At 43.4% G+C, this 24,710-nt stretch overlaps 2 protein-coding genes across 6 annotated transcripts in view; one reads left to right on the top strand and one right to left on the bottom strand.

Moving 5' to 3' along the window:
* Positions 1 to 439: 439 nt before the first annotated feature.
* On the bottom strand, positions 440 to 16,174 carry ZMAT3 (zinc finger matrin-type 3). Of its 4 annotated transcripts, none has more exons than XM_088171000.1 (6): positions 16,029 to 16,174; positions 10,479 to 10,804; positions 8,837 to 8,956; positions 6,952 to 7,118; positions 6,740 to 6,840; positions 440 to 5,750 (listed from the first exon to the last, which is right to left on the bottom strand). In XM_088171000.1, exons 2-6 carry the CDS (start codon positions 10,746 to 10,748, stop codon positions 5,539 to 5,541), a joined length of 870 nt encoding a protein of 289 aa, XP_088027126.1. In that variant the 5' UTR covers positions 10,749 to 10,804; positions 16,029 to 16,174; the 3' UTR covers positions 440 to 5,538. The 4 variants fall into 4 exon arrangements, with proteins under 4 accessions (XP_088027126.1, XP_088027124.1, XP_088027127.1 ...); XM_088170998.1 differs by lacking the exon at positions 16,029 to 16,174 and adding an exon at positions 14,513 to 14,608; XM_088171001.1 differs by lacking the exon at positions 16,029 to 16,174 and adding an exon at positions 14,330 to 14,480.
* A 140-nt stretch (positions 16,175 to 16,314) lies between these two features.
* Positions 16,315 to 24,710, top strand: part of PIK3CA (phosphatidylinositol-4,5-bisphosphate 3-kinase catalytic subunit alpha) — a 42,349-nt gene continuing 33,953 nt past the window's right edge. The window contains exon 1 of one of the 2 annotated variants that reach the window (XM_088170989.1): positions 16,315 to 16,474. The gene's annotated coding sequence lies outside the window, so the exon portion shown is untranslated. Of the gene's footprint in view, positions 16,475 to 24,244; positions 24,401 to 24,710 lie in introns of those variants that run through there. The other variant, XM_014871526.2, reaches the window with a different exon arrangement.

Raw genomic sequence — 24,710 nt, 5'->3', positions numbered from 1 at the left:
GCTCTTCTGGAGCCCTCAAGTAATGAAAGGGGGAAACAGCACTCTGGTAAAAAAAATTTGCAGATGTATCAGGCTCAGCTTGTCCCCAACGTTTCACAGTCAGAGTTGAAAGTCAGCCCGTGGTTCAGCCTGGGGCTGTTGCAGAGTTTGTGATGTCCACTCAAGGGGAAAGCACAGACAGAAACAGAGCCTTGTGTCCCTCCTGGCTCCCATCCTGCCAGATGCTGGGCACTCCCAAAGCCAAGACAGGTCTCAGCTGGCTTTCAGTAACAGCTGGAAGTACACTGACCCTCCTCCAGAGTAACAAATTCCTCAATTATATTCCTTTATCAGTGTGTGAAAACATGTTCATGTAGCTGCACTCAGTGCTGGGCTAACTCAGTCATGCCCAGTCCAGCCATGAGCAGTAGCAATACCAAACATCAGGGCTGTACAATGGTAAGAGCAAGATGGTTTATTATATAATGAAGAAGAAGAAAAAAATTCATTTTCATCAAGTATTCCCTCATGGGGGTCAGTACAATATAAAGGAAATAAGGAAAAATGTACAAAACAACCTGACAAGAAAGCTCTAGATGAAATATGTTCAAAGCACTTGCAAATGATATTGCTGGACAGATGCAGAAGGAAATTAAATCAAGTAATTTTTCCCCTGCAAAATACAAACTGAAAAACTGATTTTATTTTCAAAAATTCAATTCTGTCTTTACCTGCAGATATTTCAGGTAAGCCGACACACTTTTAGCTGTGATACATTTTTCAAAGAAAGGATTCCCAGAACTACTGTTCAACCACATTTCTTTCAAAGTGGATTTTATTTTCCCTTCCATCTTTATGCAGGTGGTAAGCCCAGCTCAAAATAAAAGAAGCTTAGCCACTGACTTCAAAGAAACCAGGTCCATATTTCTCCATTTCCTGTTATCCTTTAGCAACCATGGCATTTGTTTTTCCAGAATCAGCAACAGAACTCCATCTCATCCAGAGCATCCTTGTCTATGAGGTTGCAAAATTAAAAAAAAAAAAAAAAAAAAAAATCACTAAACAAAAACCACATATAAAACATCAGCAGTGAGAAATTCCTGAAGGTTTTCAAGCCTTGCTCCTAACTCAACTAAAGTCAAGGTACTTCAAACAATTTTAGCTGGAGCAAGACCAAATCCTTACAGAACCAGAAACATGGTCCTCAAAAAGCAAAACCAGAAGAGTGTTGTAATCCAAATGGAGGAGTAAAAGACAAACAGCAATGTACCTTGCCTGGCCCCAGCCAACATAATATCTTTGCCTTGGGTATTTCATTTACTCCTGACCCAGGCAAGATTCCCATTGGTTACAGTGAGAGCATTACTTAAGTAATGTAGTAAAAGGACATCATGCATTAGTAAGCTAAAATATGAATCCATGCTTATGGCAATAGCTCTCCCTTCTAATGCCCTACAATGGGCATCTAAGAAAGGAAATAAGCAGCTGTACAGAAAAGAAAAATCTGTGTTTTGTTACATTGGTGACCATCCTAAGCAACTCCACAGAAGTTTTCAGGGTTCCTTTCAATATGCATAAAGAAAGCAAGAAGTCAGATAGATCAATGTTAGGCAAGATTATAACATATTTACTCAGTGCAGAATGCAAAACAACAGCTAATGCTTAATACAAACAAAATAGTATCACTTTCATACTCGTTACAAATTCATGGATTCCACATGGTTTACTTCCTTGCCTTAAAAGAAATGAATGTTTAAATGAAGCATGAACTTTGTGTCTCTAAAAATAACATCCCAAGTTAGCAAAGGAATCATTTGAGGAAAAAGAAATTGGAAATGGACATTTAATAACAAGTTGAAAGGAGATCCCCATTTTGCTTAGCATGAAAAGATCCATGAGTTGGATTTGGCTGGGGGGTTTTGCTGTTTGGGTATGGTTGGGTTTTTGCATCAAGGGAAAGAAAATAGCTATGTGGGAGAAAAAATATTTTCACAAATACAATAAATAGTTGTTCTGATCCAAAAGCAAAGTGCGATGTAGAATTTTTCCACTTAAAAACAACCTACAGCATAATGCCTTAAATATTAACAAATCAATTAGTGGTCAGCACAGTAAAATAAATATGAACATACTGATTTACAATTTGTTTCTAGCAGCAAAAGTCATTAACCTACTGGCCAATGTGACAGCTTCACAGAAGTCTTGTTTCTTGGGTTTGGTACTTGGTTTAACATGAGAAAAAGATTAATTGGGTCTGGAAAATGGCACTTCAGCTGTACAGTGTTCTCCCCAGCCCACCTATGTCAAAAGGGTTTGCCCAGAACACGTTTTCAGTATTTTTTGAACAGAGATTTGGAGAATACATTTCACAAAAAGAAATAAAACCAGGATCTACTCAGTATCTAAGGCTGACAAGTATGAGTTTGGATTGTCCTGAACCCTAAGGATAATGGGGAGGTTGGGCGTTTTCTCTTTACAGTCAGCAACTTCCTATGCTGAAAGGGGAGTGGGAAAATCATAAGCCATTAAGCAAGGCTAAAGAGGGAGAAGAAAGCTTTGGTTGCTTGCAGGAAGGGCCACAACAGAGCACTGGGACAAAGTGAGTCTCAGCTCCTTCTCCCAGCAAGACATCTTTCCTTGCATGGAGGAAATCTTCCTACCTTGTCACTTGAGTCCCACTGCCTGCTGTACACCTGCTCTACAAGCCACCACTCTGAAATCACCAGGATGACCACATTCACTTGTACTCCCTTGAACAGAACAAAGTAGATTCAGGCTTCTCTGTTCACAGCAGACTGAAGCCACCACTCCAAACCAGACTCAGCCCCAAGCAGAGAGGAGCCTGCAAGAACAGCCTCCTGCACGTTTTTCACACACCCACCCAAAAGCACCAGCACACAGCTGTGCTGTGGTACATCTGCACCAGGTTTTGACACCTCCAGCAGTCACTGGAAATGCCAAATGAGAAGCAGATGGCTGGGCCGGGAGTAGGAGCAATAACCAAAGCTAAGTGGTGAACAGCTGATTTTTGGGACACGTGAAAGCAAGCAAAAATGCCTCCTCATCCCTAGCAATAAGCCAGACAGCACCAGTACCTACAGCTCTTCCAGCTCATATTTCACAAAGGGTTGTTTTTCTACTACTAATTGCAGCCTGTGGGAAATGTCACAGAGGGATGTTTAACCATAATGCAGGGATCACTGTGCTGAAGCACATTGTGGTAAACCTCATCTAACTCCCTCTGCCCCTCTGGACAGTGGTGTCAGATTGGCAAACCAAAGGACAGGACACAATGAGAAAACCAGAGTCCTTCTGTCAATAAAAATGATGAGGGGGATAGGCTGATGAAAAATTGTGGAAAGGCAAATGTTCTTCAAGGCTACACAGAGGGTGAGGCAGGGACAGGAAAGCACAGAAGAAACAGACTTACAAAGCTGTCAGAACTATTCAGTGAGTACTCTACAACCTGGGCACCTGCTCTAGCTTTTCATGCACTCCAGGGCACAAGCTCCATTTAACTGAGTTCTACACAAAGGAGGGGAAGGAATCCCATTCATGAGGACACCTATTCCTCTGCCTCTATTTGCAGGGAAAGGATCTTGGAATGATCTAGGGGGTTGTTTTCAACTACTTTACAAGCACTCACCTTGCCTGGATTTAGGAAGGCTGCATTCAGATTGTATGGCTCCCTGATGCTCACTTAGGGAGCTGAAGAAAACAATACTCAATTTCTGAGGAGCAGCCAAGTGCAACAAACCTTTTGAAGGTGGACTAGGAAGATGAATAAAGACTATCTGGATTTTTTTGTTACTCATTCTTCACTTTTTAAGGCAAGCAGAAAGTCCTTCTGGAATGCAAGAGGCAGGATGAGAATGGCAATAAAAGGAGGCAGGGAGTTACCTTCAACACTATGTACTAGGTACAATTTATCCCTGGTAAAATCCTACTGAAACTAACGGAGCTGCATCTAAAATTGCAGCTGCCTGAAGAGGGGTGAGAGATGAGCCATGGTGCTTCCTGGACCCTCTCTCTGCACATGCCACTGAAGTCAGTGAAGCTACACCAGTGCACAGCTCCAGCAGCACACTTGGGGATCAGGTCCAACAAAAGCCACGTGCTGCACTTGCCACTGCAGACCATGTTTTAATAGCACTGTGGACTCCAATCACAGCTCTTCACATCTACCCAAACAAGCAGAAGAAAAATTGACAGCCCTACTTCTGCTCTTTATCCCCTTCCTACTTTTGCTAAGGAATATCAAAACAAATACACACACACCTTTTGAGTTTGTCTACAATTAAAAAGTTGCTTAACAAGTTTCTTGAATACTTCCATGAGGCCAAAAAGCTGTTACTCAAACAATTATCACCCTGACATTTAAATCCTAAATAACTTTGAATTTTTGATGGTCCCTAGAACAGTCAAGTTCCAGGAATGGCATTAAAATCCACCCTGAGATGGAAAAAGAAAGAGGGGGGGGAAAAGTCAACCAGTATTGGTATCTCTAGCTCAAAGCTAGAAGTTTCATCTTTGTTCTGTAAACACCCATTAGGCTTTGCCCAGGGAATGGCATGGAAGTGGGACACACCAATATCAGCTACCCAGAGCCCAGGCAGCCCTGTTCTGCCAGAGCAAGGACTGCAGGACAGAGAACAACTCTTGCTCTTTTCTACATCAACAAGCAAATAAATTACAGCTGACAGCTCCTTCCATCTATTCTCAACCTGACTCAGTCTAAGGCAGAATCAGAGCACAGCACATCTCACCTGAGCAGGTTTGCTTTCCAGTTCACTTCACTAAGCCACTGAGATCCCCAGAGACCTTTTTCAGGGAGATGAGCTACACCCATGGTATATTAAGGTGTCCAGGCAATAATATCAAGAGTAGAAGAATATCTCTGAATGGGGTTAATCAGCTGAAATCCATGTCAGATGTTCAGAATGGAATCTGCATTGCAGAGGAAGCAGTAAGAGGCAAGAACCTCCAAGGAGAAGAGGTATGCACAGCCTTTCTACAAGGATGTGGAAAGAACCTATTCTGGACTGTAATGGGGGCCAGAAGCAGCAAAGTGTGGACAAGTACACCACCTAATTCACACATTCACAGGCCCTACTCCTGCCTCTCTTTTACAAGCTGCCCAGAGATTCAGTCTGCCGTAGGGAGGCATTCTGGAGCACTGCTCTGTGGTTTGCCAAGAGGGGAGAGGGCTTTGCACATGGTCCACCCATGTGGAAGAACCACAGAAGTTCCCAGCACTTCTTGGGCTTTGCATATTCATGCAGAAGGCTGGGGAGAAGACACAGTTCCTCCCCACCACTCAACACAATGAAGAGCCTTAGATAATTAGCAAACAAACACCAAAAACACTTCATGTCCTGCACAGCATCATCCTGCCGACTATGACAGAAAAAAAATCTAACCATACCAGTAAGTTTGCAGGTGTTACATGTACAGCTCGAGAGCATACTCCTACCCAATGGAGCACAAAGCAGGGCATGTGGCAAACAGCAGGCGAGAGACAAGCTGCTCTAGTTGCAAACTACTACCGAGGGCGGCGCGTCATTGGACATAGCCCAGGTTCTCCATCTCGTTCCTGTACCGCTGCTCAGACACTTTGCTCTTGTGCTGTTTGCTCTCCAGGTGCTGCCTGAACTCCATCTCCTCGCTGGCCCCTGCGTTGCACATGGAGCAGTAGAACTGGCCACTGGGCGTCACACACATGGCCAGGTCACGGGGGATCCTCTGGCGCGAGCGGGGATTGAAGTAGGGACCTGGGGAGCCAACAGAAAAGCCTGGTTTACCTGGAAGGAATCAAAGCTTGAGGCAGCTCAGTGACAATGCCTAAGTCCAATGGATGATTGAAAAGCAGACAAAGATTTGCTTCTTTAACAGATTAGAGTTAAGCCTTATTTTCCCCACAATTGCTCTGGTGATTTCTAGATTCACAGAGGTGCGGCCCACAGGGCAGCACTTGGAATTTTATAAAGTAGTAGAGTGGGCTTATTGCCCCAGTCTTATTGAAAATTAGGAGTCTAATAATCATTTAAGTAATTAATCAATTCTTATTTTTCTTAACCATCTAATTCCAGAACTAGAAGAGTCTTTTGATTAGAATAAGCTGCCTCAGTTTAAAACTCACAAAATTATATTTAATAGAACTTACAAAGATTCATCTTTTCCACATAACAGTGATTAGAATGACATGATTAAACCAAGCTTCAACAGGAATCAGGGTTTCAGCTAATGTGTGCTTGTAAAACAACTTAGAATGAAAAAGAGAAAAAGATGCCTGGCTGGAGACTGTAGTACACTCTTTAAATCATAGTAAAGAGGCAAAGTTAGTATCTAACACCTGAGGAAGGACTCTATGCTAGGAACAGATGGTCTTAGAGGGAGGCTAACATGCTCTCTCATTCTGGTCATGGGAGTGCAAGTACAGGTTGATGTGCCACAGCAGGAGTCAAAGCACCTGGCCACCTGCCAAGAAAATAAAGCAGGAAAACTGTCACCACTTAGAGCAGCCTTAGAGACAGGCAGATGGTAAATTAAGTTACAAACTGAGAAAAAGAACTAACAAGCAGGCTGACAAAACAAAGCAACTTTAGCAGCTGGGGAAAAAAAACCAAACATGCAGACACGAAGGATCAGCTCCTTTCACAACTTGACTCTCCTAAAACAGACCTCAGAAATAGAAGAAACACAAGTCTGTTTATTATTAATTACTATTCCAGCTACAGAATTGATGCAAGCTCCAAGTTACCTGTGTTGTTCTGAACCGTATATGTATTTCTTCTGTTTTGCATCATCTTATATTCATTCCCTTCTTTCCTTGCCCTTCGTTTGCCTAGCTCTGAGGCATCCCTGCAGATTAAACAAATATGAACAGCTGCAATTCAGGGTTTTCTGACAAAAGGACTGCCAGAGACACTGCCACACGCTTTCAGCCTGAGCATGAGGTTGAACAATACCTACGAGAATGAGTTATTCTGTGCCTCTGCAAGACGCAGCCGCTTGGCGTGATTCTTCCCTTGGTAGTGAGCCTGTGCCACAGCCGGAGAACTAAATGAGGCATCACAAAGCTTGCAGTAATCATTCTCTGTAGCCAAGATCACTCTGCCACCTGGTTTACTGGATCCCATCTAGCAGCAAAGGGAGAGACAGCATGTGAAACAAAAGAAGGTTAAATTGCTGAAATATTTCAATCACAGGGACAGAGACCACTGCCATCTTCATCAGACAGCAGGAGAGCTGGAATTAAAGCCCATGGATTAGGACACTCAAGTTGTCCCCAAAGTGCTCTTACAAGAAATTCATTGCTCCTGCCTCAGCCTCCAGGAGAGCCTGCAAATTCGTGGCCTAAGGTGGAGAGAAAAGGAATCTGAACAAATAGCTCTGCAATAGCCACAGAGGTTTGTTTACATCACAGCAATGATTTAACTTCTCCTAACTGCTGGGAGCTGATGAACAGTGACTTTCACGCTGAGGAAGACCCACTGAAAGATAGAGGTGCTTCTCTCTCCTATTTACAGTCTACCTAATCTCTCCACAGCACCCTGTCTTTACATAGCTCCCTGACCACAGCAAGAGGAAAAAAAAAAAACCTCTGATCCTTAACTTTCAGGTAGGAGAACACCTGGATCCAGACTTCAAAGGAAGGACCCAATCTCACATGAGTAGCTCCTGCTATATGAAGGACACCTTGTCTGTGGAGTCAAACCACATACAGTGATCCAGGCAGGAACCATGTCTCCTCAGCACAAAACATCCAGGGAAAAGTGTTTTGTAAACAGTGCAGCAGCAGTGATTCACGCATCTATGTCACTGCAGCGCTTGACAAGCCAACATTGTTTCACATCTCCTTTGATACCGCTCAAACTTAGGGACACACAATTCTGACTCCTGGCTTACAACGTGAACCCTCACGTGGCCCCATTTTTATTGCCATGGGCCGTTTCCTCCATTAAAAAACGCACCACCAGATACCCTGGCAGGTACAGCAGCCACATCCCCATGCCCCAGGCCGGACCCCATCCCATCCCAGTTCACATCCGTGAGCTGCAAAGCCAATTTACACGGGGCCAAGTCTCCCTCTGGTGGCTCCCTCTGGCCAGGAACAATCTGCCACTGAAAATGCTCTCTGCTTCCCTACAGGCAACACAGGCTCAGGCTGCAGGGACTGACAGGCACAGCTTCTATCCCTGGGGCCCAGCTGTGCTTCCCTGCAGTCACAGGCAAAAGCCAGGTTAGCTGTCACATCTCATGACAAACCCAAGGGATGAATTCTAGAAGGAGACAGCAAAAACCACCTCTTTTGCCTGTAATATGCCCAAAACAGAATTAATCTGGATCACTGAGGGAACAATCCATTCACTCTTGCACACAGGAATGAGCACTTCAAAAGGAGCAACAAAAGAGGAATTAGCTAACAGCCCTGGGCAATGGGTGTAGGAGCACCAAAGTACTTTTTCCATGTAGGCTTCCCTCACACAACAGAGGGATGATTGTGCAGAGTGGAGGCCACACCCTCACATCCAAATCCAATTCCAGCAATGCTGTTTTATACCTGCCCTTAAACAGCTACAATCAGCAGCACATCGGACTTGCCAACGAATCAAACTATTTGCCAGGCAGAAACAGAACATTTGAAGTCCAACATTGTGCTGCAAGGGCAGATCAATATCTGCATCTTCAAAGGCAAGCAAACAGCTCACAACAGGCCATTTCCACCATCCTGCACCATCACAAGGAAAATTCTTTCCCAACTCCTGTGGTAATCCTCAAAGCCTGAGATCTGGTTATCCCTACTGGAGGTTAGGTGACAAGCAAGCATGATCTCAGACCCCTTCCCATGCCTTACCTGAGTTGGAAGAGAGACAACCTGAGGTGGGGCAGGCTCAACAGAATTACTCATCCTGGCAGGTGCTGGACAGCTGTTGGCAGCATAGTAATTCCGGAGTTTCTTACTGTGGTTTTTACCCTGCAAAGATAACCCAGATTAACCACTGCCCTAATAATAGTATCTTACTCTGAAAGACAAAGGATCCAGAGACTGAAATGAGAAAGTGCCCATGAAGGTGGCGGCTCAGGTAAAGGAGCTGTCACTCAGAAAATAACAGCTCTGAATTTAAGAGATGCAGGCATTCCTCCCTTTCTCCAAAATGTTCACACCTAGAACGACTGGGCCTCATCTTCAGCTGATTTTCTCAATAAGTTTACAATCGGTTTCTCAGTTGGTTTCCATTTCACTTAAAACCAGTATTTTGCATTTTAAGACTATCAACTGCTTTGCACAGTTTTTTTATAAGCCTGAACACATACACAGATTTCATGAGATTACAAGCTTGAGTTAAAACAAGACTGAGCATAAAAATCCACTTCATATTTTATTTTCTCTTGGAAAACAAATACCATAGTTGTTTTTGCTTTCTGAAAACCTGATAGGACAACAAAATACTATGTATATGCACTGTGGATGCATAGTAAGGCAAATGCAAGTTATGTACAAATACACTTCTGTCCCCTCGTGGCAGAAAATCTGCACAAATAAGATGTTAAAAGTGTAACACCAGTACAACCTACCCCTTCACTAGCAGGATACCACTTTTTCAGGGCCAATAGCAAATCTCAAATCTGGCTCTGGTGCCCTGAGGTTACAGACAACCACCCTTTTGTATTTACTGGTGGAGAAAGACACTATATCCAATACTCATGCAAACACAGCACTAGGCAGAGAGGGTGTAGTAAAATGGGGTAATGCAAGGCTGACATGTTCAATTTCTCAGCAAGAAGCATATGCAAAGAGTGCTTTCCCTACTTCAGGGAAGTCAGCAAGATCAACTCAAATAAAAAAAATTGATCTGAGCCAACCTAGCCAATGAGAGTGTTTTCATAAAAGGCCCCACCAGATCAGTGCTGTGCTTATTCTCAGAAAGGAGACTGTGATAAACACATGGCAGCAGCCCCTTTCCTAATGGCACAGCTGGATCCAGCAGAAAAATACCTGTCCAGGCCTCACAAAATCATGTCTGGAATCAGAAGGTCAGTTTTACTAAACTAGCGTAGATGTGAAATACAGGTTGCATAAAACAAAGGAAAAATCACAAGTGTCTACTTTTTCACCCATGCCATCTTGGCACCACTCCTCTGTCTCTGTGGACAGAGCTTTTTGCAAAAACTCCAGTAACAACACCTTAAATGAAAGCAGTGCAGCATGTCTGGACAACCAGCAAATCCAAGTAGAGTGAAGATATGTCTACAGAGCAGTTTCAGTCCATGAGGTGGTGCAGAGGTAGCTCCAGATGAGCAACTTGAATGCTGCTGCTGGTGTGCAGCACTCAAAATACCCTCGAGAAGCTGAGTTAGTCCTCCTGCATTAGCCCACACTTCCCTCTGTGCTGCCACAGCAACGCTGCTGGCAGTGCTTGTGCTGGCACGGGAATGTCTCCACAAGCTGCAGATGCAGCAGCCCCAAAAGCTGAGCCTCCTGCTGCTCTCCTTACCTGGTAATGAGCCTGGGCTTGCTGGGCCGAATTGAGAGTGACATTGCAAAGCTTACAGCACAGGGGCTTACATAGTTCCTCTAGCATAGGGTCCTGCTCCACCACCTTGGCAAGTTCCTCTTCTTGTGTGTGATGAAAGGAAGGCCCCAGTCCGAGAGACTTTGGTGGGGACAGTGGTGAGCTGGCTCTCGGCCTTGTAGCCACTGACATAGGAAGGGATGAAGGCTTCTCAGGATGAGGAAGAAGTCCTGCTTGCTGTAGAAGAATCATTGGCCAGGGAGACTATGGGCATGCTACTGCTGAAGGACGAGGAGTCTTCTTCAGGTCTAGAACAGAAAGACACAAATGCTGAAATAAGCAACAAGAACAGGAACATGAAGGATCCAGGGGCAATTCCTGTAACTCCACTGCCTCTACTTCATGCCTTTTCAAAATGCCAAGCAGGATAAAGTCAGTTTGCAACACTTTACCGCCCACGGGAACAGCAGCATCCCAGACAACCAGGGCCGGATTACAAGACACTTGTATAAGAAAGAAGTGAGCTCCCTGGCAGGTGAAGATTCCTAACACCCACAGCACCTGACAGCAGAACACTCTCCCACTGTTCCATGCCCACGAGAAGTGGGGGCATACAACATGGACAGCACACAGAGCTGTGTCAGTGGCAGGATACAACCCCTATCCACACCCTCCTTTGGAAGCCCAAGGATAAGCTCACTCCCCAAGGCCTAAACAAATATTACAGTGGACTAGTGCCATGAACATTTACAAAGAATCCAAATACCTCAAAGCAGATATATTGTATATAGGTAGATGCAAAATACACAATCACATCTATCCCTCAAATACTCACGAAGACTTTCCTGAGGAAAAGCTTTTCTTCAGTAAGTCAACAAAAGAGAAAGAGTGGGAATGAGCTGGAGCACACCTTGTTGTACAGTCAGCTCTCAAGGCCTCTCTCCCATGGTCTTCTTGAACGACCTTGAGCTATTTTTCACATTTCCATTACTAACTACAACCAATGTAACATTTAAAGCTACATCTTCTTCTGCAAAATGGAGAACTTATATTAACCTTTATTCAATTATTTCTCAGTTAATTCAAGTTATTAGAACTAGCTCTACATTTCCAACAAGAGGTTCTGAGAGATTTATTTAATTAAAGTTTATAAATCACATCTACAGCCCAGATGAACATCCCTAGAATAATACAGAGAAGTCACATTACGAATTAAGGCACAGCTACTTTTGTTAATGTCTTATTAGCTTCTTATCATAACAAATCCTGTTCAGTGCCACACTGGGATCAAGAAAAGAATTATCTTGGCCTTTGCAGATCATTCCCAGCTAGAGCTGCATTGGTACCAACCATGTTTATGCTCTGGGCTTTGCTCATTTGTTTAAGCAAATAATGAGACACATCTGCATTTTAAAACAACACTTGTGGAAAATTAGGGAAAAGTAAATTAAATGCCACCAAGGAATTTTGTACCTGAGTCGCTTCTGAAAATAGGGACTTCAAAGGCATTTAGGAACCTGAAGAAGCAGATAGCATTTATCTGGGATAACTTCCGGGATTTTCAATCTGCTAAAATTAGCTGAAGATAAATACCTTCTACACTCAAGCGATGGAAAATCCCAGTTGATGCCTGCAATTTTAGGTACTGTATTATCTTTGGACCTCTCCTCCCAGAGAGACCTATGTTCTATAAGGAAAAATAAAACATCATTTAAATGAATTAATGGAACTAAAGCATTCAAGTGACAAAAACATTTCTGAAATGTTTATCTGAAGCCCAAACTTTCTCTAATACAAGACTAGAGGCAGTGCACTTATTACTAATAACTATAGGCAAGGAAAAAAATAAAATCATAAAAAAAAAAAAAAAAAAAAAAAAAAAAAAAAAAAAAAAAAAAAGGGCAGTATGCACTGGCTTGGGGACAATGTTTTAAGGCAGTAACAAGGCCACCATGAGTTTTCATGTTTATATTATTCCTCCACCACCAAGGCTCCATAAAATTTCAAAGCTGGAAGCCACCACAAAGAAGGAAGAGGACACACAGGAATGGTGCTGCATGTCATCCATCAGCAGTGTAAATTCTGTAGTGTTACCTAACCCCTCTCCTATTTTCAGCACACATGACCCTGGTTAAACAGAACAGAAGACAACTTTTTTATCTTTATTTTCCTCAACTAGTACTCTATAGACAGTCTAATTAATTTCTGTGGGACTGCAGATAGAACAAGTTCATATTCATGTTGGTTAAATACATCATAACACAGGCCTATCAAGGCAGTTTAAATCAACTATGCAAGCAGGTAAGCATGCCAGCTAATTTCAGTTTTATTACACAAGTATAATGCACCTCTTACCTTAAAATGAGAGTAAATTATAGCCAAATACTTCACAGAGCAACATAAAGAGATGTACAGTAAATGGCAATTGAGATTCATCTGCTTAATTTTGCATGAGCATTTGTTGCATCACATTTTCTTGAAACTGTCATAAATGAGATTTGTCATATACAAGAGGACACAGTACTTAGAGGATCTATATCTACAGGGGAAAAAGTATAATGTAATATTCTTAGAAAACCTTTAGCTGTAAGGTCATTTACTGTCTCTTAAAGTAAGCATTTTGTCTGAAGATAAAATTAAGGCTGCATGAGCAATTTCAATAGTAAGACTTCTTGATTTGGCTTATGCAATATATATAATTCTGTTTTTCTTCTGACAGTGATCTTTAATCACTGAAATTGCTCGAGTTATGCTCATTTCTCTCTTACTGGTATTATAAGAAAAAATTCAGCTTATTTACAGGTCCCTTTAATCCTCCACTTCTGGTTGTTACAGCTACCCTACCAAGGAGAAGGAAAAATAACATTTTTAACTCCTCCTTTCCCTTCACATGAGAAGCTGTAAAATCTTTACCCTACAAGACAGCAAAGGAAGAAGGCACCTCCATTACCGGGGACCCCAAGCAGCAGAGCCCAAGGCAGGGTAAGGACCTGCAGCTCTCCAGGGTGAGTTGAAGAGCTGTTCTGCCTCAAGACAGCACATCTCAGAGCTCAGCCATGCCAGGCTACACCTCCATCCTATTCCAGCTGTCCTTGAGTGGATGAAAGGGGCACAGGTGCAGAGTCCTTCTCTCTCCTTTCATTTGGGGCATCCCAAGGGCAGCACTAAGGGAGGAGACACAACCTCTATGTCCCGAGTGCCACAGCCTGGAAATGCCCACCTAAAGGGGAGCAACCTCCCCAGCTGGCAACAGCACAGTGCTGGCAAAGGAGCTGGTCTGGCCTCAAATCTAAGGATGGAGAAGGCATGCCATGACTCTCCTTGGTGAAAAGAATAAACCACAGTGAGAAATCTATGCGTTCCCACCAGGATTGTTTTTTAAATGCAGCTGCGGAAACTAACAACAGAGGTGAAAGCTGTCGAAATGGTGAAAAAGCTGTGAGTTTCACTGCTCTATTTTCAAGACAGGAAGCGTTTCTTCTCAAGTTCGCTTGTCTATCAATACATGGACATCCCTTAATGTAACCGTGCCAGGAAGTTTCCTGTGGCCACGGACTGGGCCTACACCCTTCACCCTGACAGGCAGGTTGTTTTATAACGCTGCAGGCATTGAAGGCAGCACCAAACAAACTCACACCATGCACAGCTCGACCTTAGGGTGCACTGACCCTCCCCTGATGAGGACACATTTAGCAACTCAGAACCATCCCTTACGTCAACGGGGCTATCAGAAACCAGGTTGTAAATCCCGACTGCTCGCAAGCATTCCCGCAAAGCCGCTTGCCTCGCAGTCTGGGGGATGGAGAGCAAATGAAAGAAACAAGCCCTGCTACCTCACAGCCTGGGAATCACCGCAAGCTCACGGCAGCGCCGCACCATTCCGGGAAGGCACAGAGCCCAGCCGAGAGGCAGGGACAGGCATCCGCATCTCCCGAGCACCTCGGAACCGGGACGAGATCCCGCGGCACCGCCCCGGCCCCAGCCCTGCCAGACCCCCGCGCACACCCCGCACCTACCGCGGAGCCGGGGCAGCAGGGCCGGGCCCGGGCTCGGGCTCGCTCTCAGCTGCGGGAAGTGACGGCAGCCGGGGGCGGGCCGGGGCGGGGCCGCCGCTCCGAACAACCCCGCACCGACGCGCTCCTGGGCATCGCCGGGAAAAAACACCCTCCAGGAGCTGCTTCCAATAGTCTTCAGTCCTGACCTGTGCTTCTGCACAAGGGCATTTAGTCTTTTCTTCTTTCTTTCTTTCTTTCTTTCTTTTTTTTTTTTTTTTCCCACAGCAGACATTACAATGAACCTGATTTGCATATATAAACATCATCTTATTCGTGCTGCTCGTAGCCAAAATGAGTAATGATTTCCCCTCGAGCCACTAAGGCCTCACCCGCGTGGTTGGGCCACCCTGTTTCAAAGCATGTGGAGTTTCTGTTGATTTTTCTCCCCTTTTGTTGCTACAGGAAAGTGCTGAGGAGTCACTGCAGGCTGAAACCATCACCCAGATTTTACAGTAGCCATTAGCCAACCCACTTGGCAATCCATTGGTTAGACACACTGATTGTTACTAATTTTTGTTAGATCTTTAAAAAAAAAAAATCAATTTCTCAGATTTATAGAATCATAGAACAGTTTGGGTTGGAAGGCCCCTTAAAGCTCATCTCATTCCAACCTCCTGCTATGGGCAGGGACACCTTCCACTAGCCCAGGTTGCTCTAAGCCCTGTCTAACCTGGCTTTGAACAATTCCAGGGATGGGACAGCCACAGCTTCTCTGGGCAACCTGTTCCAGGGCCTCCTCACCCTCATAGTCAAGAATTTCTTCCTAACATCTGATTTAAATCTGCCCTGTGACAGTTTAAAGCCATTCCCCCTTGTCCTCTCACTACATGCCCGTATCAGCAGTCCCTCTCTGGTTCTCTTGTAGGCTCCCTTTGGGAGCGATGCTGCAGGTCAGAATCGGGAGCCGTGGTGATGTGGAGCAGAAGCAGCAAAGGGGCGGTTTGGAATCCAAAGGAATGCTCACGGAGCCTGCTCTGCCCTCTGTTTGCTGGGTGAGTTCTGCCATGCCCTGCACGGCTGTGCTCCCACCTCCTGCAGTGCCACCTGCAACATCTCAGCCTGGCCGCGGCTGTGAAAATGGTCCCATGCTAGACCCTGGGGCCTGCAGAACTATTCCAAGTAGGAGAATTCACCAACGCCCTCACATGTTCACACCTGGCTCCAAAACTTGCTTATGCCATCTCTCTTGTTGAAAGGATAAATATCCCTTGACAATAGAGTGATTTGCCAAAAACGCCTTAACAATTAATAACCCAGCTTATCCCTGTCCTCTCTATCACCACCTCGGTGCCACCCTCACTTGTTGCATCTTGTTGGCTCTCACCAAGGTACCCCAGCCCGGCGCTCTCCTTTCACACCCTGAAAACCCACACCACTTGGGAGTGCGCATTTACAGTGTTATTCCTCTTGAACTTCTCATTTGTACGGGCATTCGCTTGGCGGGCCACTCTTTCAACAAAACACCGGACTCACGTACAGCGACTTGATGCCAGTGGCAGCTGATTGTAAAGAAACCTGGGATCCAAGTGGGGAAAGGGTCAAGACTTGGTCAGACGCGCCGCCATGTGCAGAGCACGGGGGTGTCAGTGACTTTAGGGCAACAAGCGAGGCGGGACGAGCCCGCGATTCCGCAGCACGCCCCGTCCCCCCGGCCCGCTCCTCGCCACCGCCGGGCCCGCGCCCGCCTCCCCCCGCCGCGGTTCCCGTTCCGGCGGGCGGTGCCTTCCCCATCCGGGGTCAGCCCCGCTCCCTTCCTGTTATTCCCGTGCGGGAGGCGGCGGCTGTCGGGGAGCGGCTGCCGGCGCCGCTGCCGCCCGCGCCCGGGGCACAGGCACCGGCCGAGGCGAGCGGGGCGGCCGCAGCAGCGGGAGGCGGCGGGCGCGGCCCGGGGCGCGGCCGGCCCGGAGAGGCCGCGGCGGGCGGGTGAGTGAGGCGGGCGCGGCGGGGGTGGCGAGGGGCCATTCCCGGGGTGGTGAGGGGCCATTCCCGGGGTGGTGAGGGGCCGCTCCCGGAGCGCCGCTCGCCCGGGGGGCTCCGGCGGCAGCGCGGGGCTGAGGGGCCGTGGGGCTGCGCTCGGCCGGCGGAGCTGCCCCGCCGCATCCCGCGCTCGGGGTGCTCGCAGGGACGGGAGCCGCCAGAGGAAGAATAGCGGCTTGTTGTTTTCCAGCGTGGGTGCCTCCACCCCTGGAGTGGAGCTGTTTGCTGTGAATGTGCTCCGGCGGTGCCGGGGATGGGGCTGGGTGATGCCGCTGGAGCAGAGCCTCTCCCGATGGGTGTGTGTGTGGATCCTGGCACACAGGCTCCTGCTTCCAGATGCACTCGCTGGCAGTAACAGTGCCTCGTCTTTGCTACCTGTAAAACCTTCTTTCCTATTTTATGCTGCCAAGAGATCTGTTCGTACTTGTGTTAAATATGAAACTGCTGTTTCTTACCAGTATTTGTGTGTTTTCTGGTCGACTCTATATTAGCAAAACTTTGACCGAACTTAACACAGACTGCCTCTTTGTTTTTCTTTGGGGGTTTTGTGGCTGTTTTTAGTATTCCTTAAATTATTAAGCTGTCAAGCCAATTACTTCTATAGCTGTTATGGATATGTCTCTAATTTTTATAATTTTTTGTCTGTATTTCTTTTCTTTTTGACTAAAGATCTGATTGAACAAAGGTTACTTTATAAGCAGTGCCTATTCAGAACAAACAGGAGGCAAGCACATACACTTTAAAGGTAGAAAGTAGGGAGTATGACGCTTTTCTTGGTTTAATTCTGCAACAAACTTATAAAGGAGTGGTAAATTGGGTTCTGAGTCTAGATTTTGTAGAACTTAATAGAAAAAAATCTGTTCTATTCTGTTAGTCATTTGTACCTTTAGATCTCTGCTCCACCAGGCATTCAAATTTATCACATTGGATAAAGTTAGAAACTTTCCCATCATGATCTGACTAATTCTTTAGTTTTTCCACCTCACTGTTAGTTTACAGAGGTGTACTCATACTTGTTGCTTCCATGCTGTAGTTCTATAATGTAGTGTAATAATCAAAGTCCACTTCTTGTGTGTAAACTTTGTTAGTTCCTAGGAATATTCCAGTACTCAGGGTGATGGGATTTAATAGTGTGTCTGCTATGAGGAACTGACTGGATAAGCTATTCTAAAATAAAGCCCCATGTGGGCTTAAAGCTTCACAATAAATAACTTTATTCTCAAAGAATAGCATCGGAAAACTTCTTTCAGAGTTTTTACTTATTTAGAAGCATATTTTAGCCAATGTAGAGAAACCACACATCAACAAAACTCACAATGTTCCCAGAGGAATTTATGAAACCACAGTATTCCTATGGGATCCATGAAATATTCCACTTTTTCATTAGGACAATAAATGCAGCAGCTCCAGAGCTGCAGTTGGAATTTGAGTAGTGAGATGCCCTGCATTTCCTAGGTGTTAAGTTGGTGCCATTCTTAGCAACCTGGAGACAGCGTTTGGTGTTTTTTTCAGGACAGGCGAATCCCAGCCTACAAATCCATGCCGAAGTGTTTTAATTGGCTGCTCCAAATTGTTATTCTGTATCAATGACACATTTATTCTGTTTGTTGCATTTCCTGCTTGAATGATGGCTCTGAGAGGGATTTTTTGGGTTTTCTTTCTTTCTTTTTTTTTTTTTTTCTTTCTGGAGTATTCTTTGGAAAAGGGGGTGTAGCTGATTTGTTTACAAAGCAATTGTGCTTTTATTGGAAGTCATAAAATGGTTCAATACTTAGTTAACTGTTTCTCTGATAATCAAGCTATTCCTGCTTTCTCTGAGCAAATGTGGGATACTTTTTCCTGGATAACTCTTTTAAGAAAAGTTGCTCAAAGCTTTAGAATATGAATTTCTGTAACCAGCAAGGAGCTCCTGCTTTACCCTCATGCTATCTCACAAAACGAACTAAGTAACCTTACAAGAGCTTTCCAGTTATTGGAAGAAAAGCACAGACGCCTTTAAAAGGTGTTGTGGCATAAGGATCGGACTTCCTGATCCACAGATCCTCAGATTTTAGTGTTGTGTGGTGTGCCTTTTAATGATCATCATTTAATGATCATCATCATAATGCCTTGATGATCATCATAACTTTAATTTCTTTTTGAGTTAAAACTATCTATAATTCTTTTTGAGTTAAAACTATCTATAAATGACTAGACAACAAGCCTAAGGCTGACATACAGTCTGCAAAACTGCTTTCTTATGTTTTATATATCAAACATCAACTCATTATCTTTGAGATTTCTGGTGCAGATTCTCTGGGTGTCAGGAATACCTTGAAAACCTTGCAAATATCCATTTCCAAATGGAAGATTGTTGGTATTGGTTTTGTTTGCCTGTTAGGGGGGAGAGGAAATTGGGATGATGATACATTAGTTCTAAATCACACAAGAAATTATAGCAGCTCTAGATTGGCATCGTGTAGCTTTGCTTTGCCTAGTTGAGTACATTAATGAAGGTTAGCAAAGACTGTAGTTAATAGGACATTTGAGGAGTGTTTTGTTCGGGTGAGGGGAAGCTAAGATACTTTGTTTTAACTTCAATACTGATGCAAAAACTGGTTTTGTTATTTATAACTAAACTAAATTATTAGTTATTTATAACTAACTATAGTTATTTATAACTGTAACTAGAAATAGTGCTGCAAAACTTGTCTTTCTAGTCTTCAAGTACCATTATAAAACTAAGTTTTATCTTTCTACTTACTGGTTTGTAATTACTGAAAAATATGTGAGACCTAGTAAATCCTCCCCACTGAGAAAAAGTGGGCCATATCTGCATTTTTTGTATGTGTGATGGTGTTGGAGGGGGAGCACTTGGAAGGAAAGGATAGGAGCTTGGACTTTGGCTAACTGGAGGACAGATTTGGCTTCTAGTGAGCTAAGGTTTGGGGTTTTTCAGCTTTTTATGCATTGCATGACATGCTTGTGGGAGTTTTGTCTCATTCTTTTAAAAAGCCAGACATCCAGCTGCTCCAAGGGGATGATTCCTGTCTGTAGCTATGACTAGAAGAGGCCACAAAAATATTTACGCTAAAACTGCATGGGAATTTTCTTTTGCTCTTGAAGTTGAATGTGTCATGGCAAAGAAATCTCTTACAAATGTCTCTTTGTAGTATCCTAATCCAAATGGAAGCAGTGAAGAGAACAGATTTGTTTCTCTTTATATTTAATTGGACAACAAATGTATGTGATTTGTTTTGATTACAGAGTTGGTCAAGATAACCTCCAGAGGTTCCTCTGAACTGAATTTGTTCTACAAATCTATTTTTTGAATGGTTAATGAAGTATTAAATGAACCAGAAATAAGACTCTGAGTATTAACTGCTGGGGGTTTTTTTTGGCTCTTGCAGCACTGATATAGTACTAACTTTAACAAAAGCCAAACAAACAAACCCACACAATCAAACAAACAACAAAAATCCAGCACAAAACCAAGCCCAGCTGGGGGGTAGAGGGAATTAACTGGTTTAAAAAAGGAAAAGATGCATTTTTATAAATCTGCATGTTAACTTGTAGTCATATGGAAATGCAGCAGACTGAGTACAGTTTATGTAATTCTGGATCTGACGTCTCAGTCTAAGCAATACTTAATGATTTTGCAGCACATATGTTGTTTTATATGGCATGTATCTACACTTGAATTCTAGAAAAGTATTTTTCTAGTTAATTCTGGGCACAGATTTTGTGCAAGGCAGTCTAAAACTCCTGTGTATTTCAAGGAAGAAATGTGAGGGACAGTAGACATCATCACTTTTCTATTTCCAGTGTTCTTAAGGCTAGGAAAGCAGGGGATAAAAGCACTTGGGCAATTGTGTCTGCTAAGGAAACTCCCTGGAAATGGTTATAGTCTGTCTTTGGAAAACTATGCTCACATACCTGAGCTCCAGAAATGTAAAAGCAGAATTCGAAGAGGCCAGCTTATCTTTGTTGAGTTGAATGGGACAAATGATGGAGCACTGGTGAAGCTGTTGCTTGACTTGCAACAATAGAAGTGGCTGCTTCAGTCGAGTTTAAGAGCAAGCAGTTGGGTCAAACACACAACTTTTGTTGTATGTTTTAGTTGTTTTAGTTGTATGTAGCTTAAGTGAACTCTGGTTTCATGCCCTGTTGCTTTTCACCAGTAGAGGGTTAGATAAATCCCAAAGAGACTAGGGTTTGTTGTTTGAGGCTTTTGTCTACTTGTTAACACATTTGCTTTAATTAACTTACCTTCATGGATTTTTATGCAGAAAAAGCTTGGCAGTTTTGCCTACACCTTCTGATTAAAGAAATATTTGCAAAAGTAGCTTTTGAGGGTTGTGAACCACAAAGCATATTTGTTAAATGCAGGGGACTTATTGAATTGGCTGACTGTAAGTTCCCTGAAATTTTGAGACAGCTGAGTCACATTTATTGTGATAAATCTGTATATTCTGACCCTTTTCTAAGGCAAAGAAATGTAGAGAAACATCCCTTGGGTTATTTTCTCTCCAACAGGAAAGAGAGAAAGCTGGATGGTTGCCTCCTAGATTGTACAACATGTCAAAAAACTTATCTGTCATTAAGACTTTACTGTTTTTCTTTTTTTCATACATGTTAGTCAGTCTTTTGCCAATACTTAATCTAGCAGTTAATGGTGATGAATGACTCTTGCCCAATATGCTCTAAGACTGTTCCTGATTTTTAACTCTTGCTGTTAAATTGGGTCCCGCTCCTTCCAAAAACATGAATTTTCTGGTGAAACTGCATTTGTTGTCTTGGAAAAATGTCCTTATCTGTCAGCTCTAGCTGTGGATCCTTGCAGAGGACACTAAGTTGTTGAATAAGAAATTACTCCTTGTTGCAACCTTATTCCTTCTCTTAGCTATAAGCAATCAACAAAGAAAGAAATTCTTGAACATCCTCAAAAGGCAAGAAACTTTGAACATTACTGAAAAGAAAATATTCCAGATTCAGCATTTCATCTGAGACTAATCAGCCATAAGTAGAAATACATGCCTGTTCTGTGATCTGAATCTAATAGAACAAAATTTCCAGTACCTTAGGACTTTGACATCTCAATTGCTGGAAAAGTGAGATTGATCTCTGCAAAGACGTTGGCAAACTAAATGTGGAATGCTTGAAAATGCAAGTGCGAAAGAAGAAGGATGAACAGAGGGGTAAAGGCTTGTTTACCAGGCAAGCAGAGTGGAGAGGAATTGTTTCGTTCTCAAATTTCCCTTTCAGTTCTGACAAAACTCAATAAATATGCTCTCTGTGATGAGGAATGTTATGATCCAGCTTCGGTGCTTGTGCCATTAAGATGCTTTTCATTAAATCTGGGAAACACTTAACTTGACTCTTGACTACAGGCACAGTTTGAAAGATGGAAGTTAACAGTGCATAAGAAGTTTGTAGATAGAGCTAACTTCCTCTGGGAAAAGGGAAGTCAAAACTATCGTTCCAAATACTCCAAAATATGCTGGTGATGTAATTAAACTGCTTAGACTCTAAAACATGCCACTTAGTCTTCAATTTTTAAATTTATATTCCCAGCTCTTTATAGAATAATCAGGAAATGCTGTGACTAGTAATAAAAGTGGAAGTGATACTAATAACACTGAAAACTGCTCTTCTGCCTTTGAGGATGTTGAACAACCAGTTCTACTTACCAGTTTATCAAGGCAGTCTCCACTGGTGGGAGGGAAGTGATAAATATATTGTTTTATCTTCTTGTAGTTTCGTGCTGTCACCCCTGAAATCTTCAATTTTAAGGTGTTAAGTGCTGTAAAAGAGCACTTCTCCCAAGAAAGGCTCTGGTGTTTAAGAGCTAATTTTTAAGCAACAACCAGACATCTGGAATAGTCTTGATTGAGGTGGATAATTGAGGATGTGCCTGTGAGTTCCACTGCCAGTCCAGCAAGTTTTTTACAAAGATTGATTTGTGATAAATTGCATTTGTATTTTAGTGTAAAATGGTAATATACGAAATTGTAATGCTGTAATTGGAGAGGATAAACTTACACAGTTATGTGAAGTTTTGGATAAGAGATTGCTAGTTAAAAGAAAGGGTTTAAATTGATTTTAACATTTTATTTGAGAAGGTAGAGATTAACTCTTTTGCTCGTGTTTCAACCAAGGTTGAACATCTAAAATTCTAATTACTTGCCTTCCTCTTCAACTTGCTCTGAAATGGAGGATACAGCACTGATGCTGTTATCACTGCTCAGCAGCACTGCCTTGATCTCAGATATCCAGCTTGGAATGTTTTGACAGTTCAGGAACGATGGCAAAAAGTACCACCAAGAGATAAAGATGAAAACAGAAGCCAACGGGCAATAAAAGGCAGAGTTTGTACGTGAAGAAAAGGATAGCAAAACCTATTCCTGACTATGGAAACTCTTCTTAAATATGTTGTCAAAGTGCTTTGTAATCCAGCTCTTCAAGTCTTCTTTCATCACCTCTTTTCCAGATTTTCCATTGTACATCAGCAGATAGTACAGTATCACAAACAGCTTCAGGGTGATACGAGGAGTGTAACCATGATTATAGATTCCAGTCTCTTGTTGTCTTGGTATGTGGGCAGGTTATTTATTTAAACAACAAAAAAGACGCTTTGCAAGATAGAAATGCTTCCCTAATTGGTGTTTTTTTGATGGTTGGAATTAAATCCAAAACACTTGAGTTTTTGTGGTCTTCTGTTCTATTCCACGGTTAAACTTCACCAGGCTGAAATCTGATTTCAGTCTTATTGAATAGACACACCTACAAAAACATTAATGAAATGTTTCCAAAGAACCATCCATGTATTTAAAATATACGTCTTTGTTTGTGTAAATGTATAAAATTCTCTCAATGGCAGTGACTAATTACTACCAGTATCTTTTTGGCTTTTTTAAAATAAAGGCATTTCAGTTTAATATATCTTTCTTACAGAGCTCTGATTGTAGTAGTAGGCTGCATGTGCCTTAGTCTCAAACTATTTAATATGGATATGAAAGTGACTTTCTAAACTGGGAAGCTGGTAAATCCTTAAACTACTGCAGAGATGTGACTGATAGTCACTGCTTAAATGCCTATGAGCTTATGTCACTTGTTTGGGAAGTTCATGTTCACTGCGAACATTATTTAGACAAACACTAGTCATTTCTTTCTGGTGCATCGACCACAAATTGCTGGTATCCTGACCTTGTTAGAGAAACAATTTGGGTTGCAGCTTGAAGTAGAGGAAAAAGGGATGCACAGCTTCATGTCTGAGTAGCCCCATGCGTACCATGCTGCTGTTGCACAACATGTTTTGCAAAGCAGATGCTGTAAGGAAAGGGGTGATAACATTTGCAGCATCTGCCTTAAACACTTGCCCAGTGGTGAGAGTTGTTGCAGAAACACCAGAGCTGCCTCTGCATGAGCCACAAAAATGATCAGTTTTCCTTCTGACTAAAGGCGGTGCTTTTCACAGCAATGCTCCATTGTGGTGTGTTAGAGAACGTGTGTAACTGCGCCAGCCAAGGAGCGGGGTCACAAAGAGGACCCTTGGTTTTGGGGGATGTGTGCCTTGTATGACCACCAGAGCAGACCCATAATGACCACCAAAATAAGACCTGACCATGTGCATTGGTGAGACCACACCCACTCTCACCTCTCATGCTAATGATGAACCGAAATCCACTCCCACTCTGCCTCATGCTGATGAGAATACAGAAAACCACGCCTACTCTCACCTCTCATAATAGTGGGGAACCAAAAACCACTCAAGCATCTCCTGCTAGTGAGGGATGGTTTAAAACCGGCTGGGAGTGAACCACGTGGGATTCTGCCTCTGTGAAAAAGCCCAGGGCACTGGAGGACCAACTGGACACCACAGGACTCATGCTGGTGACTCTCCTGCTTGCTCTGTCTCTGTCTCTCTCTCTCTCTCTACTCTTTCCCTTATACACTTAATGTGGCAGAATAATGTTGAGGTTGTTGAACAGGCATTTGGTCTCATTTGCAGTCTTATTTGTGCAGGGAACTTTAACATCACATCATAACAGGTGCTTCTAACAGTCATGTACAGGAATGATCAACCTTTGATTAAGGACGCTGAAGAACCGTGTCCCAGTTTACCACAGCTGGTTTTGTGCTTCAGGCTGGAGCATGCAGGGCCTGCTGACACACACAGTCACAGTGAATCACGTTTGTTTGT

This window comes from Sturnus vulgaris, chromosome 10, assembly GCF_052056855.1.
Source record: "Sturnus vulgaris isolate bStuVul1 chromosome 10, bStuVul1.hap1, whole genome shotgun sequence".
NCBI lineage: Eukaryota > Metazoa > Chordata > Aves > Passeriformes > Sturnidae > Sturnus > Sturnus vulgaris.
This window is presented reverse-complemented; position numbering and strand designations above follow the sequence as displayed.